This window comes from Uloborus diversus, chromosome 3 (genome assembly GCF_026930045.1).
Source record: "Uloborus diversus isolate 005 chromosome 3, Udiv.v.3.1, whole genome shotgun sequence".
Taxonomy (NCBI): Eukaryota; Metazoa; Arthropoda; class Arachnida; order Araneae; family Uloboridae; genus Uloborus; species Uloborus diversus.
In genome coordinates, this window is record NC_072733.1 from 192,310,249 (window position 1) to 192,329,269 (window position 19,021).

The 19,021-nt window shown below is 33.1% G+C and overlaps 1 protein-coding gene across 2 annotated transcripts in view; it reads left to right on the top strand.

Annotated features, from left to right (window-relative positions):
* Positions 1–1,224: 1,224 nt before the first annotated feature.
* The window catches only part of LOC129218480 (glutamate receptor ionotropic, kainate 2-like), a 41,279-nt gene continuing 23,482 nt past the window's right edge, over positions 1,225–19,021 (top strand). For both annotated transcript variants that reach the window (XM_054852761.1, XM_054852762.1), the window contains exons 1-2: positions 1,225–1,329; positions 1,411–1,575. In XM_054852761.1, the coding sequence (XP_054708736.1) occupies positions 1,239–1,329; positions 1,411–1,575 (256 nt within the window). In that variant the 5' untranslated portion in view covers positions 1,225–1,238. The remainder of the gene's footprint in view (positions 1,330–1,410; positions 1,576–19,021) is intronic.

A 19,021-nucleotide genomic window follows, 5' to 3' on the forward strand; every position in this document is an offset into this window, starting at 1 on the left:
ATCATATCCAGAAAAATTAGAAGTGAGGAAAACCTTGCTTTAAATTTGAGACCGGTGAAATAAAAATATTGTATCTCTCCGGAGATAAGGCTTTTTAAAAATATTTTTTTAATCAATAAGCACAGCTGCTATGTTGTCCATTGATCTAAATTTGCTGCTTTTATGCTGAAAATTTGGATTCTTAGGTCACCAAAAGACTAAAAATATTTTTATTTTTTGCTTTTATTAATTTTAAAAGAACATTAGGTAAACAAGCTTTATTTTGTATTTATTAAGAAAGTAATCCTAATATAATAATGAAGTTACAGTAAACTCCCGATTATCAGCGGAATAGGGTGGCACAGTAACCGCGGATTAGCGAAAACCGCGGATAATCCAAATAATAGGTAAAAGGCGTTTCTACTATATACAATTGCTGAAAAATATGAATAACACTCACACTTACATTTAAATCATAGCTAAAAACATTGCTACATTCCATCTACTAACATGGAATGTAAAAAAACATACATATCTAAAAGCTAAAAACGAACAATAACACGATCAAAAGTTTTAAAAGCATTTAAAGACTTAAAAAAATAGTGAAAAGACCCGCGGATAATCCGAACCGCGGATAAACCGACCGCCTGATAACCGGGAGTTTACTGTATTTTTAAAAAGTTACAGTATTCATTTGTACATTAAAGCTATTGTTGTTTTTAGTGATCTCGGCTATATCGCGTTTTAGGATCTATCACGCTTTTTCGCAGGGCTGCGGAATCGGAGTCAGACTGATTTTTGGGAAAAGGAGTCTGTGGCTTTACAGTTCCTGGGTTCGGAGTCGGTCCTTTTTTCATTTTCCCCCCAAGTCCGCTTCTCTACTAGCGCTCCGAAGTCGGAGTTGGACTCATTTTGGGGTGAAGGAGTCGAAGTCGGATGCTTTAACATTTCAGGAGCTGGAGTCGATTTTTTCCGACGACTCCACAACCCTTCCCCCTTTTTTTCTCTCTCTCTCTCTCGATGACCGGGATCAAACGAGGGGACGTTGCAGCGAGAAAAAAACATCCGTACTTAGCCAGAGCAAAACGTCCTCCCAACCTCGAGTTGGTGCCTCAACTTGCATCCGACCCTCCAGATCTCGGGCATCCCAGAGCCAGTGATCCCAACGAAGCGCGTGTGTCGAGGGATTGCGCATGTGCCTGATGTCTCGTGCGCGCGCTTCGGCTCTCGGAGTCTCGGCCGGGGAGAGGGCGCTTGAGATGCGGCGCGGAGCGGACGTGCGCTGGCTGCCGCTGCTGTGGCTGCTTCCGCGGCTCAGCATCGCCTCGCTGCCCGAAGTCATCCCAATAGGTAAGTCATCCCTATCCCAAACCTCTCCTTTTCACCGGGGACCTCTTCCTGATGCTTTTTTCTTTTTCTTCTCCACCATAGGAGGTCTCTTCGAGAGTCTGGAGACTTTCGACGATGACCGGGAGATGGCGTTTCGTTTCGCCGTCGACCGCATCAATTCGGACGAAAGCCTGCTTCCCAACGCCAGGCTCGCGGCCAAGATCGAACGCCTGAAGCCGCAAAGCAGTTTCCACGCCGCTAAAGCAGGTACCATTTATTCTTTTTCTCTCCATCCTCTCAAAGCATCACTCTTCCTGCTCCTCCCGCAAACGCTCTATACTCCCCCGAGTTTTGAAAGCCCCCGTTGGAAAGGGAGCACTTTCCCTAACTACGAGGGATGGCTACTCTGCATACCAAAACATTCTTGCTCTTTATCTCACGGAAGATTATGAGGGTAGTCCGACCACTGAAGAAACAATTAATTGCAATTTCATTTTCAGTCATTGAAACGTTTAGTCTCAGAACTAACTGAATCCGTTTTGCAAAATTTTACCAGAGAGACAAAAAATGCATGTCATGCTTGTCCACTTTATTTTCCCAAAAGTTTTTTTTTTCTTTTGAAAAACATTCGGTGTACGACTTCGATTTTGTTTTCTTTTTTAAATGAGCAGTTCTATCTCATTATTTACAAATAAAAATAGTCTGGATTGAGCTGGTCTTGACGTATATCGGCCTTATTTTACTTTTATTCTTGAGTTTTTAATAACAATTAAAATTAAATTCATCGTTTTCTAGTTTTTTGCCATGTATACTAGCATGTACAATCAAAAATGTGAGTTTTTTAAGCAACTAATTATGATAATGTTGTTAAGGTTACCGTTCGTTTTTTACAAACTACTTGCACAACTACAAAATTTTCTCGTCATTTTCTCTTTGGGATTGCATAGATGGAAATGAGTGTTGCACGTTCATCAAAGGACAAACGTTTGAAACCATATTTTGTAAAAGGAGTGACGAACTGTTCTTTCACTGATCAGTCTACTCTACCGAAATGTTCAAGTTCTCTCTCTCTATCTGAGAGAACTTGAACATTTCGGCTAATTATTTTTAGGGAAAACGAAGAACAAGCATAGCTTAGTGAACTCGCTATTTTCGCTTTTTTGCCTAACATTAACCATTTTTAAAGAAATGCCTTTGTGTTTGCTTCTTTGACAAATCCGAGTTCATGATTTGCTTTTGTTTAATTATAAATAAATCTATCTTTCTTTGATTGAATTCGTCATTTCCCCAATGGAACACATCCTATAGAATAGGGGATCACACTTCCTATAGAATATGTATCTATTTCTCTGCCGTAAGATAGCTTTTGAGATGGAATGTTTCTTAGTCACAAAAAATATGCTTAAAATAGAAAGTACAAGCAGTTACCATTGCATAGAAACCATAAAAATAGAGTTAAAAAAAACAGATTTGTAACAATGTAGCTAAATAACATGTGTTTTGGGGTTTAAAAGAAGCCCTTATCATTGAAAAACATGTGAACTTGCTGTTAAAAATCATTCAAGTAAAAGTCAAACCAACTCTGAATGAAAAGGGTGATAAATGCTATCACAATGCGGCAAATTTAATTTTTAAGTGATATACTTTAAAATAAATTTTCAATCTTTACTCGGATGACTTATATGCGGAAGACATGTATTAATAAAACAGTTTCTTGTTATCCCAAAACACGTGTATTCATCATTTTTGCAAATTTGTTTTATAACGTTTCTTTAAAAATCATAACATGGTTTAATAACGTTGCTTTATGATTTGAGCCGTTGAAAGCGAAACTGGTTTAAGTCAATGAAACACTTACGCCACTTTTGTTCTCAACACAGCTCATAATAATGAGCGCAAAGTGCTCTACTTTTATTGAAACCAAAGTTTTTTCCCTAATACTCCTTTGTTTACACACTTACATTTCTAATTTTTTCTATAAATGAAAGTTTAACCAAATCAATTATAGCATACATATTGAGCAGTTGCGAGCAAAAGCGGTGTAAATCTCTCATTGACTTAAACCACCTTACTCATTTATTTAAGTAGAAAAAATGGCAAATATACTTGAATTTAGTTCCTTTATTATTTATCAATTTTTTCAAAGCCTACATTTTGCATTCTTTGGAAAAATCAATCTAGTTTAACCACTAGCGCAGCCAGAAATACCTTGTGAAGAGGTTTTTTGATCAAAAATACCTTCTGGAGGTTTTTTTTGGTGAAAAATGCCTTCTGGAGTGATTTTTTTAAATCAAAACAGCCCTTTCATATGCATAAATTACTGTATTAGAGTTTGCATCTATGTTAAAACCAATGACTCTGGGGGGGGGCGGGGTGTTTTCACCCCCCCCCTTCGCTGCGTCATTGAGCTTAACAGATCCTCTATCTAGAAACTAAATTATTCTAATTACTGTATTCTTTCACGTACGCCCTTTAAAAAAGCAGATATTCCACTTCTTTCTTAAAAAATATATTGATAAACGTTCGCTTTAAATACCAAGTTCTAAACAGACGGGGGGGGGGGGGGGAAGTAGAATTAGTGTCAACATTTTGGACTTTTACAGATTGTTCCTCTTCTTGAAGAATTCAATTTTATTGCTGACATTCTTAGAAACTCCAATTCGGCAAACTTTGTTCATCATGAACAGCTCCGATTTCTTTATGTGTGTGTGTGACACATTTTTTTTAAATTGCAAAATCCCCTGATAAATACGCTTGGAAAGTTAGTAACATTTTATTGAAATAATTATCAAATTTCAAATACCACCTAGAGTTACTAAAAAAAAAGCCATCATATTGCTTTTTATTGTATTAGTATTGCAATTTTCAGAGTGGGGTAAAATTTAGTTTTATAGCTAAAGCTAATTTTAAGTGGCATCTTTAATATTTTGATAAAAAATCATTTCATAATCAATATTCGTATGCATGGCAATTTTTAAAACAAAGCGAAAGAAGTAACTCGGAACAAAGCAATTGTTACGAGGTCAAGTGTTTTATATGAACAAGCACACACACACACACAAAAAAAAAAAAAAAAAAAAAAAAAAAGAGGAAAAAAGAAGAAAAACAAAGGAAGGAAAAGAAAACTCTTTGCTAAACGCGGTGAAAATTTTGGCAGTAAACCACTGGCATACGGATATTACATAACTACCAAACATGTTTATATTAGCTTAGATTATAACTTTAAAACTTATCAATGAGATGTTTTTTCATAGTTATATTAGGAGGATATATTTTAAGAAGAGCTGCATTTATTTTTAAAACTAAAATGAAAATAATTTTGAATGTAGCTGATATTTTTTACTGATTCCCGACGCTATGACTTTTGAAGTGCTTTATTTTAGTTTACTTACATTTACTTAAAATTTGGCTGAAATGCTAATTGAATATGCGTATTATATTCAACTTTAGGAGTAGCAATTTTGAAGCATTTCGTGTAATTTACTATAGGGGAAAACGATAATAAAAAAAATAATAATTATTTTTTGAAAATAAAAGAAGCTAAAAATAATTGAACACTTATTTTTAGAACCACATTTGTTTAGTTTTAAAATGCGAGACAGTTTTGAAGTATTATCACAATCTTGGTGCAAAAATGAAAATTAAAAAAAAGCACATTTCAAATGCTTTAAGCAAAATTATGCAGAAAAAAGTAAAATAGAAAAATATAGAAGAATACGTCTTTTGTAGGTAAATTCAGTGTCTTTGTAATGCTTCAATGCTTCTAGTTATTTTATTTAAAAAAAACAATCTATTTAAGTAGTGCCCTACTATTATATTTTAAGCACAATGAATTCACGCACTCCGGGCTCACGTAAACCAAGATGTTTACAGTAAAAAATGGAACCAACTAAAGCTTGACCGCGAAGAGAAGGCGAATGACCTTGAAGCGAAACCTCATTTTGTATCATTTGTAATAGGTAGAAGCATACAGAAAGCACCTAAAAGCAAGATTCGTTCTCACTGATTCCAGCTATTACAAAATAATAACAATCAACATATTACAAACGATACAAATGATGTTTTTGCTTCAAGGTCATTCGCCTTCTCTTCGCGGTCAAGCTTTTTTTTTTTTTTTTTTTACTATGTAGTAGATTGCATTCTAGGACTGACAAAAAATACTCCCTCGATCAATGATGAAATTGTGGGTTAAAGAGAAAAAAAAAAGGTATTAGACAATTGAAGGTGCAAAACCTATTGATGTAAAATTAATATTAGATAGAGTACTGCTTGAAACTGACAAAAACAGCTTCCTAAATAAATAATAAAATCCTCTGTTGAAAAGGAAATGGTACAAGACAATTGAAGGTATAGATCTACGAAGGTATAGGCACAAAGAAAAAGCACCAAATATTAGGCAGTAGATTGCGGTAAGGAATGACAAAAATAGCTCCGTCGATAAATAACAAAATCCACTGTTTCTGAAAATATTTCTGAAATGCGGAAACCACAAAGACCTTCCCGGAGCTTACATTACATCAGTAACATCTGAGCTTTTTCGCAGCCACAAACAGTTAACATTTTTCTCTCTTTTGGCTTGTGATATGAGGAAAAAAAAAGATATCTTTAGTTCGTTCTTTTCAAGATAGAAATTTTCGTTTTCGAAGAAAACGTTATCGCAAATTATGCGGACCTCTGCTTTTTATTCCCTTAACTTTTTCCTTTTTTTTTCTTTTCAAATACTTGTATTCTTCTGCTCCTTTAGCGATATTTCTTTTACATTTTACTATTGATTTTTATTTATTATTATTTGAATTTACAACTGTCTTCATTTTCTTTCCGCTATCGTCCTGTAACTATTTATTAATTTTAGAAAATTTTAAAATATTATGAGTTTCGAACATTCTGTTTGGGGAAAGGGGGGGGGGATGAAAAGATTTTTTAGAGAACCGATATCATTAAAATTTAGCATGAAGAACACATATGGCAAAATAAGTAATCCTACCTATTTTTAGATTTCTACTTTGAAAATTGTTCAAAATAATAAACTAGTAAAAAAAAAAAAAACTAGTAAAATGGCAAAACTAGTAAAATGCGCGAAAAAAAATTAGAATTGTGTTCTTACAAATGACTGTAACTTCTCTCCTAATTATAGTAGAAAGAAAACTCAATTAATATTGTAAAGCTAAAAAAATTGCCTTTTTATTCATGTATAACATGACCTTCTTACGAAAGATTAAAATTTTAGGGTTATTAATAGTAACAAGGTAATATTACGAAGAATGGTTTACCCCTATTTATAGTATTTTCAGAAAAATCCTGAAACATGTCAACTTTAGTTTAGGTTTTTTTTCAAATTTTTCAATCGTTATTTGAATTTTTGAAATTAAAATTTAAAAGAATATATATATAGAATATATTGTGCCCTCCAATTTCCAATTACTTAATATTTAGGGGTAAATTTCACCCCGTTAAAGGTGTTTGTAGCCGATAAAAAAAACACCGGTTCAATATTTTTAAGTGTTCTATCGATGTGCCAAGTTTTATTCTAATCGGTGATTCACACTTGGGTAGGGTTACTTTGTAAGTAAAATACTATTGTGCCCTTATTTCAGACATTCAGAAATATGGGAATAACCTAAGACTAGTATTGAAATGTATGAATAAAATTCCATTATTGCCCTTAAAAATATTTAAAAGTTATAAATCCAATAATATTGTTTAGGTCCTGTCATCTAGTGAATAAAAACGAAATGGCGAACTTTCATTACTCTCAGAATACCATTGAATCAGAACAACGTGTGACTTTTTTCATTATTTTGCACTAAAAAGCTCATTTACGTAAATGTTTCGTTTTTACCTTCCATCTATTGATTGCTTTATTCTAATAACATGTAAACTTAATGAAACATTCATTAGGGGATTGGATTTAATAATTATACGCATAACAATTTGCGTTATTAAGAAGTCAGTTTTCAATCTGATGTGATCGAAGAAATTTAATTAGTTTATGAAAATTACTACTGCAATGTTTGAAAAGCTACCACTAATTGTATAGGAAATAGCTTTAAGAAGTAATATGGTGAAAATCTTGCTGATAATTTGCTGTCGGGGAAAAATTAAAGAGCAATAAATTGAATCGTTTATTTCGAAACCAGTCAAATGCCTTCCAATTTTAGGAAAATATTTATACGATAAAATTGAATTATTAATTTAGGACTAAAATGCTTTTTTGTGAAAGAAATATACCTAAATGTGTGTCCTTTTCAATTTAAAATATTGTAATCCTTATTGAAAATTTTTAATATTATTTTTAAAATGCATTTTCCAAATTTCAGAGCTTGGTGCTTAAATGGTTTCTGAAACAAACAGTTTCATTTATAGACTGCGACTATCCCTCTGTCCTGAACTATTTCTTCTGTTAAAACCAGTATTAAAATAATTATATTTATACTTTACTTTCCATGACAAAATAAAGTTCATAAAAGAATTTTGAATCAAAGGCTAAATTGATGTGCCTTTAAACTGTCTTACATCCGTTTTTCGGGCTACATCCAAATAAAAATGAAAGTGAAACCACATCCACGTTTTCCACACTTTCTCACAAGTTTCTGGAATGTTTCCAAGAAATACAGGTAACTCCGATTGAGGATGGATTTTTGTGACGGTCCTTTTTAAATCGCGTTAATATGATTGTAGTGCATTGCTTTTGAACGTAACTATAATTCATTTCTATTTTTCGATTCGTGTCGACAATCAACACCAAATAGCCGTTACCTTCCGAAATTATAACAGAGGTGGCGTTTTATTTGGGTTAACTGAGAGTTTTCACTTTAATCATCTAAACGACTGAAGAAAAGACAATAAGCATTTGTTATCCATGTATATAGTAAATTTATGTCAATATAAATATTACATGACTTATTTTTATACCTTCATGAACTTGAACCAATTACCAATACTATTTTGTTAAATTGTTAACAAAGAAAAAGCAGTTTTTTCGGGTGACAACCTCAAGCGAAGATGTGTCATAAATTTTCAATTATACCTGAATTGGAGTATTTCGGAGATCATTCCAGCAATACTTGAGTTTCTTTGACTATTTCGAAGGGTACGTCAAAACAGTAAATGGATTTCTAATAGAGTGAAACATTGTATCAAGAACCAAAATGAGACAGTAAGAGTTAAAGTTTTCACCTGTGGGTACAGCATGGTCCTACCTGAGTTTCCTTTCAATCGGAGAATTAAAAAACAAAGTGACTAATTTCTCTTTCAACATTCCAATTGCTGTAAATTTCGTCCCAGTGCCAAAATCAATTTATTTCCAACAAATGACACTTGGTGCCCCTTCTTTGTCACCCAACGTAGATCAGAGCCATCTCTTACATTTTGCCGCCTATGGATTGCTAGTTAAGTATTCGTTACCTTCGTTTTTTTAAAAATTTTTAATGGAAATTATCCAGATTAAAGCTTCGTTTTGTTTTATAATTGTTGTATTCTCCAATAGTGGTTTTAGATTTCAATTCAGATCTCTATTTTTTGTGTGTTTTTTATATTAAACATTATATATATATATATATATATATAAAATCCTTATTAACATTATAAATGCGAAAGTGAGTTTGTTTATTTGTTTGTAATGTGTTCACGCCTTAACTACTCTACCTTGCATCATGAAAATTTTTAGACACGTTGTCAGGGGTGCAGAATGGAACATAGGGTACCTTTCATCTGGAAGAAAAAAGTAATCCAAGACTTTTACTCCAATTTTAAAGAAAAAGAAAATCTTAAATTTGCGAGTATCTCATCCAAAAAACATCATATTTATTCTATTTTTGAATATTTTTAAAGCCCTTAAAAAGCTACACAATGCACTTTACGCAGAGTTCGAGAGATGATTAGAACACCCCCTAATTCTTCATTTTGAGTTGATTTCATTTTCCAGAACGAAGCTTATCTTCATTTTTAAAGTATAGTCTGCAGTTTCTAGGCACGGAATTGAAATTAAATAAAGTTGAATTTCTCATTCGTAGCAAACGATATTTTCGTGAAGAAGAGTAATAAATAACAAGCTTGAAGAATATAAAAAAGAACGAGCTGATGTGTGCATCACATGACTTCCCTTTACTCCAATTTAATGCCATTTCTCCATTACTGGCAATTTTAATGTGATTCAATAGTTTACTCTCTAAATACCACCAAAAGTGGCCAAATTGAAACAAATTTTTAAAAAAAATCTCAAAATTTGTCGCCAAGTTGGCGACAAAACTTGGCGACCAAAACACTGGTGATATATCACCAAGTGTCCGACAAATTTTAACACAACTTGAGTTTACATCGAAATTAACAATGATTTCCAACCAAAAAGGGGCAAAAGATCCCTTTATAAACACTCGAATGCAACCAAAAGGGGAGGTGCATAACTAGATCCCACTAGGAGTCTGCGTACCAAATTTCAACTTTCTAGGACTTACCGTTCTTGAGTTATGCGAGATACATACACACATACGCACATACATACGTACATACAGACGCCACGAGAAAACTCGTTGTAATTAACTCGGGAATCGTCAAAATGGATATTTCGCGTGTCTATACGTTCTTAGGCACTTATCCACGTGTGGTCGAGTCAAAAAAAAAAACCCTCAATAATTATTCGGGGATGAGTAAAATGGAAATTAAAGTCGATTTTTGAGTGAATTTTATTTTCGCGAATATAATACTTCCTTTTATATAAAAGGAAGTAAAAAAAGGCGAAAATTATCTCATAATAAAAAATACCGTTTGTTTCATAATCATAGTTATTTGGGTTAAAATCAGTAAAAACTTTTTTCCTTTCTTAAAAAAGAATAATGGGCTCAATTTTATGGATCACAATAGATTGGAAAAAACGCTGATACGAGTCCGTTGATGTACGTTAGTTTTAGAATTACTTTTAGTCTAAGTTTTTAAATATTTTTCTGAAATTTTCGGAACTTAATTCATTGATGCATGCTGCTATCAACGTGGAAGAATCGCGCCTGATGCTGGTTAATACATAATGACGACTGAAGTTTACTGCTTTTAAAAAAAAGCCAAAGAGGTATAAATTTGAATTTTGAGTCATAAAATCGAACGTTTCTACACATTGATGGGAAATTTTACGTGCCTAATTGCTGGGCATGCGTCATTTGACACAGCCTTTGTTTTTGAGGTAGACCGTGCAATGCCGGGCATTGCAGCTAGAATATATATATATATATAAACTGTAAAGTTTAGCCTTCTACACTTTGTACCGTGTGATAATGAAGCTTACTTGCGTTTCTTACGTCATTCTCAAATGCATTTCAGCTATGAGATAAGTTTTGCACAAAATTAGCCATCAACAAGTTGTCAAGTGTCGGTACTGCTCACATCGGTAAATTGTTCAAATGTTATATTATCCTAGGATCCGCATTTAAGTCCCGGAATTTTGCGAAATGTAAAATGTTTCTTTCCTTCTGAAATTGTTGGCATGCTTTACATGACTGTCATAACATTTTCCTCTCTATAGTTAAGGAAGAAAAGTTTACAAATGTTGATCTTAGCAGAACAAGATTGAAGCTCGCCAAAGTTTCTTCTCAATGGAGAGCGACCAAAAATAGTTTCTTGCTGCGTTGCTATTCTAGGCTTTTACCGCTTTTTTGAAAAAGTGGGCCTCCTCCTCCACCGAATGGAATTATTACCACGCTTATGACAAATAAATTTTACAGAGAAATTTATTGGCTGAGAACAACTCGAGCAAAATCGCTTTTGTATTACAGTTAGCAGGAAATATAGAAAGCTTGTTTTCTACTAAAAGAACATTTTAAACTAAACGGTTATTTTCGCCAAACGGAGATAGCAGAAAGTAAGCGATTATGTATTACATTTAACAGAAAATGTAGAAAGCATGTTGTCTACTTTTAGAAACGTTTTAAAACGATTATTTCCGTCAGGACAGACAAACCAGAAATATAGGCGATTCCTTTTTTTTTTTTAGTTTGGCATAAAACTCTTAATTGCCAACTATTAATAACTCAATTGTGTTTCTGTTTATTTCCGCCAAAATCGTTTCGAACTAAATTATTTTGCTTTTGAGATATTAATTAACAATCAACTTCTTGGTAGAATTGATAGTTCAGTTGATTATTTATTTTAGTATGTAAAACGTTTTCAAGATTATTCTAAACTGACATAAGTTTTCGACATTTTTGTTGTGCCTGTGTCTCTTATGTGTCGTAGTTCTGAGACCCATTTAAAAAACGAAAGTGTTTGAAAAACTCAGTGAAATATTATGGAAAAACAAAGAAAAGCAATAGGAGTGGAGGTGTTTTGAGGAAGAAATTTTTTTTTACCACTCCTGAGCCTATGGGGATGGAATATCAGGGTGGAATGCTATAAGTAAAGTTACTACAATTAATTTTTTTTATACTGGTTCGAAAAATATTCAACAAATTAATGTTTTCACAAAATTTTAGTATAATGGGAGAATTTGATTTACAAGTTAAGAAACTACCATTTCTGTATTTTATTTAATTATAAGCATTTATGTCTTCTTTCAAACAAAAATTTTCATCAAAATTGAAACATTTTTTTTTCAATTCCTACTATTAGTTCAAACTTTCCCAATAAATATTTATTTATCTTGTTCAAATTTTCAATAGTTAATAAAATACTTTTTATTCATCCACTGAAGTTCAAATACATTTTCTAAAACTTTTAGTGGATGACATTTGATGGTAATACCGTTTTTTCAAATATTGATTCATTAACTAAATTTAACTGATTTATGTAGGAATAAATTCAAGTAGAAAATCAAATTGTTGTAAATTAAAGATTATTTACGGTGGGATTTGACTTATTTTTTTTTCTATGTTATTTGTTAAAATTTGCAGTTACGTAGTTGTTGTACTCAGCATATGCTATGCATTTTATTATGGTTTTAGTGCTGTTCATGGAAAGTTTTGCTTTCTAATGTGAACAAATATCAAACTTTTGTTCAGTACACCCAAACCTGATTTATGCAGTGGATAGGGACCGCATTAAAAAAATCCATAAAAAAATTATTTGAAACTTCACGAGTAGCTATAAAAGTGGTTTTCGCAACACAGTTTTAAAATATTTTTTTTTATGCGGTGAATAGGAATCGCATAAAAAAAGTCTCACGAAGAAAATAACCCAAAAAACTTACGAAATAACTAGAAATTGCTTCTTTATACGAAATCCAAATAAACCAAGTGAAGATAATTTTGCCGAATAGTCGGACAAAATTTCCCGAAAAAGGAAATTTCTGGGAGGTCACAGTGACTTCTATCGTGGTGCCCTTGTCGTCACTTGAAGATACTAACTCGCCACTCGTTTTATAAACAATTGAGTCAATGTTGCGCGATAATTTTTTTTTTCGTTTGAGATATAATTTTACTAACCAAAAAAAAAAAAAAAAATCTTGTCTACACCCTGGTTTTAAATAGTTAATTCTACTAATTTTGGGTTGACAAAAACGAATATTTAAATGAATTTATTTTGTTAGCTCTTGTTTTCAAGATGCACAAAAGCCCATAGGAGAGAGATTCACAACAACCACCTATTGATTTCAAAGTAAATTTAAAAAGAAAGAAAAATCCTGTGCCATGCATGTAATTAAATTGGTCCTGTTTCATAGAACAATGGTTATTCTTCAGAAAGCAGCAGTTGCTTTCTGCCTACCTCTTTAAACGCTTCATTTTCAATTGCTTCTTGTACCTCAAAAGAGAAGCATCCCTTGTAATAGTCCAGCAATATTTCAGAACATTAACTCATTTTAATGACCCTGATGTCTGTGTTCCATTGCAAAGATATCTTGGTAAAACCTTTCTTCATGCTCATCGTTCACAGCTCCACTGTTTCTAGATAAAATATCCAGGGGTATCCACCTCCCCTAAGTGCAAGAGCTCACCATTCCTCAATATCGCGGAAAACCCCCCAAATGAGAAAAATACCCCTCAAAACACCCCCTTAAAAATTTTAACGGCACATTCCTGCTCGATTACCCCCCCCCCCCCCCCCAGATGGGAACCCCTGAAATATCTTGGAGGAACTGGAGGAAATGAAGTTTCGGAGACGTATACTGCATCAATGGTAATAAAACTTTTGTAGAGTTTTTTCACCAACTGTTGGTAGTTTTTGTCTTCTCTGCTGCCTATAAATACTTGTATCACACCCTTAAAGGCTTCTAAGAATTTATTCTTTTCTCTCACATTTTTTTTATTTTCTTTTAAATCGAAAACGGTGATAGTGGGTATTTGAAAGGTTGTTAAAAATTTTCTCCTTAACCTTTGGTTCAATATATTTTGGGAATTTCAACCTAAGCCACCTTTGTTCATAGTTTTCACGAAGTTCTTCATTATTCCTAGCAGAATGAGCATATGAGGAAGCATAAATGGATGAATCTAGTAGAACTAGCTGCTCATTTTTGGCATTTTCTATCTCAACCTGGGGCCAAAGTTTAAAAGACAATCAGTCCCATGGGAGGTGCTTCTATCTGCCGGGAAAAATAGCATTAATGAGATTTTCATAGCCCAATTGGCTCTGCATCACAAAAAATCACGCGAGACAAAATGATGTGGAAATAACTAATTTTGAGCGTGATGCATTTTTGGTGTTGCGTAGTTTTAGCATCTGGAAATCATCATTTTGTCTTTGAAGGTGGGTACCAAGGAATACGCCTACATTTGTCACTTGTTTGCGCCTCGATTTTTTTTCTTTTTTAAAAAACTGATCTAGATTTAAAACTAATTTTTACAACATTTACATGAAAAATTTCGGAATGGGAGTGGTTGAATTTCGGAAGGAGATATAATTTGTTTTCAGGCTTTCGGAGAGTGATTGATCCCCAAAGCCTGCCCAATAGACATTCCACTGATGCAAAGTTTTAGCATACTTCAACATTAAGATTCACATCGTAGAAAGGAAAAGATTTAATAATGCCCCCATCCCCCCTTCTTCAAGCTAACTTGTCAATGATTTAGATAATTCAAGTATATTAAATGATTAGTTAATAATACTTTTCTAGACGTTCCAAATTGAAAGTATAAAAATAAATCAGTAGACCACGATACTCGAGATTTTGTTATAACAGTATGAAAAAATTGCAATTTCCACTCGGACCCGTGTACATTTCGTTAATAAGAATTTACGAGCTTTGCTGATCTTTACGCATGCACTTTGAAACTTTACACAAGCCGCCGTGAAAGTTTCCTCCAACAACTAGAGCTTTCTTAAAGCAGGCAAGACTTACTCCAGAAGTTGCGTAACGTTACGCCCATTAACAATGATAACATTACAAATTATTTTACAATGTGCATGGCTTAGCTCCGATTATTACTGAGTTGGAAAATTGGTTCAATTTTTCTCTTTCACTAAGCATATTGGAAGGAGGACATTTTTGAAGAAACTATATTAGAAATTCCAGTCTGATGACCCCTAACCACAGATTGGGGTGCTGTTTGTGATATTTTTACTTGCAGTTTCTGCTTGCGTAAGTCACGTGACTATTTAAGTCGAAAATAGGTTTTCCGTATTACTGATTCTTTTTCTGTCGTTAAACGACTTGGAGTGAGGGAATAATGGGTATTACTACTGGTTTCTATTTCACCTATTAATACTAAGAGAAGAAGTCAATATTTAGAAACGAAGTATGACTATTTTGGGTTGTCCCCAGTGAGTTTACACTACCCTTCAGTTTTTTTTTTAATATTTCAAAAGAATTGTTGTAAAACGATGATTTTCACGAACTATGATTAGATACATAGAATACGAAATGTAGTCAACTACGATAACTCGAGTCCTTACAACTGGAATATTCCTTTCTCTCGAAGTTTTCGTTGGGCCCCAAACTCTTCAGAAGACTGTGGGGTACCTCAGAACAATTAATAACAGTTTAAATGATAACATTTACGCATAGAAAAAGAGTAACCCGGAAAACTCTGAACTCGACGATTCACGTGTGTTGGATACCATTCGATTTTGCATACGTTTAAATGATTGCATAGTGTTTTGTCAGACTGTCCATGTGAATATAATAATACAACTATTAAATTATTTCTTCATTCATTTTATAATAAGTTAATAAACAGTGGAATGCGATGCACAGAATATTTTGAAGTTTCACCTTTTAAAAGTTATGATGGTTGTGATATGATGCTAAAGGTTTTACCACCACCATCAAATAAAATTTGCGGTTTAAGGAAGCTTATTTTTTAACTCAATCCAAAGGCGCATTGTTATTAAATTTAATTTACAATGATAAAACATTTATAATACATATTTCGTTTAAATAACTTATTAAGTAATTATCCGATTAACACTAAAGATGAAGAAAATTTATCTAATGTGTTTTTTGGTTCAAAACGCTGTTCCAATTTTCAGCAACTAAACAAAGGAAAAACATTTATATTGGTCATAAATTTAACTTTCTTATAACTGCATTCTGTGACTTTCTCAATATAACAGCTTTCATTTTCGCAGCAGTTTTTATTTAGAATTGGATCGCCCCCCCCCCCCCCCAAAAAAAAAGAACGAAAAAACTCGTACTATAAGTAATATTTATAAAACAGATCAATAACTGCCTGGGGTTGTTCAAATTAACCTCTGCTATTGTTTTATACAATAGCAGGTAGTTTTAATTTTACGGTAGTTTTTCGTTCGGACCTTAAAAAAATAAACATTACACAGAAACATGTTTACACTCATTGTTTACTTTTGGAAATGTATACTTCTCATCTTTTTCAAAGATATCTCAGAATTTAACCGAATATTCTTTGTGTATTTGGTATCGCTATACATGTTTAAGATGTTCATTTTCATGTTTAAATTTTTTGTTTAAAAGAGTACATAATCGGAAAATTTTCTGATAGGTTTTTTTTAATCAAATCACTTAGACATCGTGAGAACTGTATTACAATGAAACGCAGCGGTACGTTTGAAGATGAAAAGAAAAAGGGGTGGGGGTGGGGGGATCAATAACGAATTTCAATTCATCTTAGTACAGTAAGCTCCCGATTATCCGCAGAATAGAGTGGCATGTACGGTAACCGCGGATTATCCGAATATTAGGTAAAAACGATACTACTGTGTACAATAGCTAAAAATATGAATAACACTCGCACATGCATTTAAATTATAGCTAAAAGCATTGCTACCTTGCTCCTACAACATTGAATGCAAAAATAATACATATATAAAAGCTGAAAACGAACAAAAAACCAATTATAAGTTTAAAAAACATTTAATGACTGTTAAGAAGTTAATAAATAAAATGAAATAAATTGCGAAAAGATCCGCGGATAATCTGAACCGCGGATAATCCGACCGCTGACAATCGGAAGTTCACTGTGCTCGTCGAATTCAAAAGTGACACTTGTGAAATTTTATTTTACGTTTAGAGCGAGCGACAATGATATTGTTTTACGACATTACAGTCATTATAAAAAACAAGCATTTAAAAAGCGATTTCGGTAAATCATGTTGTTTTATTTGACATGTGAAGAAAAAAAAAAAGAGAGCTGAAGCTTCATAAAATGTTCTACAAGGTGCATGGGCAATTTGCCATCAACAACCACACGTGCCAGAACAGGTTTGAAAAACTTCATTTCTCAGATTTTCTACAAGAAGATGCAAGATGATCTGAATTGCTGCGGAATGTTCACGGCGAACAAGGAGATGTCCTTTAATCGATAAATAATCCACCAGTACAACGCCGGAAATTCCTAACTCCCCTACGATAGAATGCTAGTATATTCACGATTTGGGATGTAGTCAAACTTTTGACAACTACTTGAGAGGTTTTCTGAAATCTGAGAAATTAAAGTTCAGTAAAGTAATTAAACAGTGGATAGAATTTTGGACAACTTTAACGAGGCAATATAATTAAACATTTCAAAGCATTTGCGCGTTTTGATGCGTTGGGTTATAGTAAAAATTTCGATATAGTAAGAACATTTTAGAGACAGATTATGTTATTTTCCTAAGAAGAGACTTTATTAGTTGAATTTGCACAACCTCAAACTACTTACCGTTAGTTATACATATTTCCGGTTTTCTCTTTAAGTAAAACTTTTTACGTTTCTTTAGGATTAGTTTCCTAGGTTTTAGATCTACTTAGGCTTCCTGGCTTCTCGCAGAAATGGAATAAAATATTAACTAATTATTTTGTCTGCAACTTATTATTTATCCTCTTGGCTTCCTTATAACATCGCTTACAGTTCTTTAACGATGTAATATATTTGAAAATTTCAAAGCATTTGCTGGTTTTGATGCGTTGGATTGGAGTAAAAATTTCAATATAGTAAGACCATTTTAGAGACAGATAATGTTGTTTTCCTAAGAAAGGACTTTATTAGTTGAATTTGCACTTTCTCAAACCACTTAGTTATACATATTTTCTTATAAAATTCACTTTGAAAAAGTAATGCATTATTGTATGTTTATATAATGACAATACATGCGAATTTTTAAAAGTTTTTCTCAGCTTAATTAATGGTGTGATGAAATATTGCATTGAATTTTACCGAAGCTCTTACGCAAGGCCATTCATTTCTGTTTTTTCTTGAATCTTCTTCTATACGTATGTCCTTTCCATTTTCTGATATGCATAAGGAAAGATGTTTTTCTGTTACCACCATCTAACTCATTTGCCACTCATTAGTTCGTAATCTTAGCTTGAATGCTTGTATTTTTAGCTACAGGATTACATTTTTATCCGTGCTAAACGCTTAAAAAATTTTAGAAAAAATTACAATTGAAGACTGAAATTAAAAAACGCATTCAGTGCAAAAAAAAAAATCGTCAAAATGAAGTAATTGCCAAGCATTTCACTGAGGTAAACGATTTATGTGTCTATCCCTCCTAAAAGTAGTTAAAATAACGTTGTTAGGGTCCGCCAGTGGAGCAAGTGTTAGCGCCCGAGCGATTGATAACGCAGTAAGTGCCATTGAAGGTTATTTACAGGGTGTCCAGCAAAGGACTCCCTGGTTTCAAAATTAAATATCTCAAAAACAATGGACGATAGTGGAATAAAATAAACAGTATGTTTATTGTGAAACCCATAAAATCATATACAGGAACTTTTAAATTAGTTTTGAAAATTGCCAACAAGTGGCGCTTCGCACTGTAATTGCAATAGAAGTCTCCATAAATAGTGCTGCAAAAAGGTTAGTTGTTTCATTAGCAGTTTAGCCTCTCAGATATGCTTACATATACACTAGAAATTATCGTCCAACCTCTTCGCAGCACTATTTATGGAGACTTATATTTCAATTTCAGCGTGCAGCGCCACCTGTTGGCAAGTTTTCAAACTAATTTCCAAGTTCCTGTATATGATTTTTATGGGTTTCACAATAAACATACCGTTTATTTTATTCCAATATCGTCCTTTGTTTTCGAGATATTTAATTTTTAAACCAGGGATTCCTTTGTAGGACACCCTGTATCTTGGTTGGTCCAAGTCCATAATGTAAAAAGATGGAAAACGCAGTAAGAGCCACAATCCTCCTGGAATCTTATTTTCGATGCCCTGTAAAACTTTTTATTTGGCACTTAACTGCGTTTTCCATTTTTAGGCTTCAATTTACATTATTTTCAATTTTTCTGAAACTGGGCAAAGTTCAATGCTATGGAAGTGGTTTACATTCTTTTGATTATGTTAATTTTCTTTTTTCTTTTTAATTTCGATAACTCATTGTTTTCTTCTGATGAT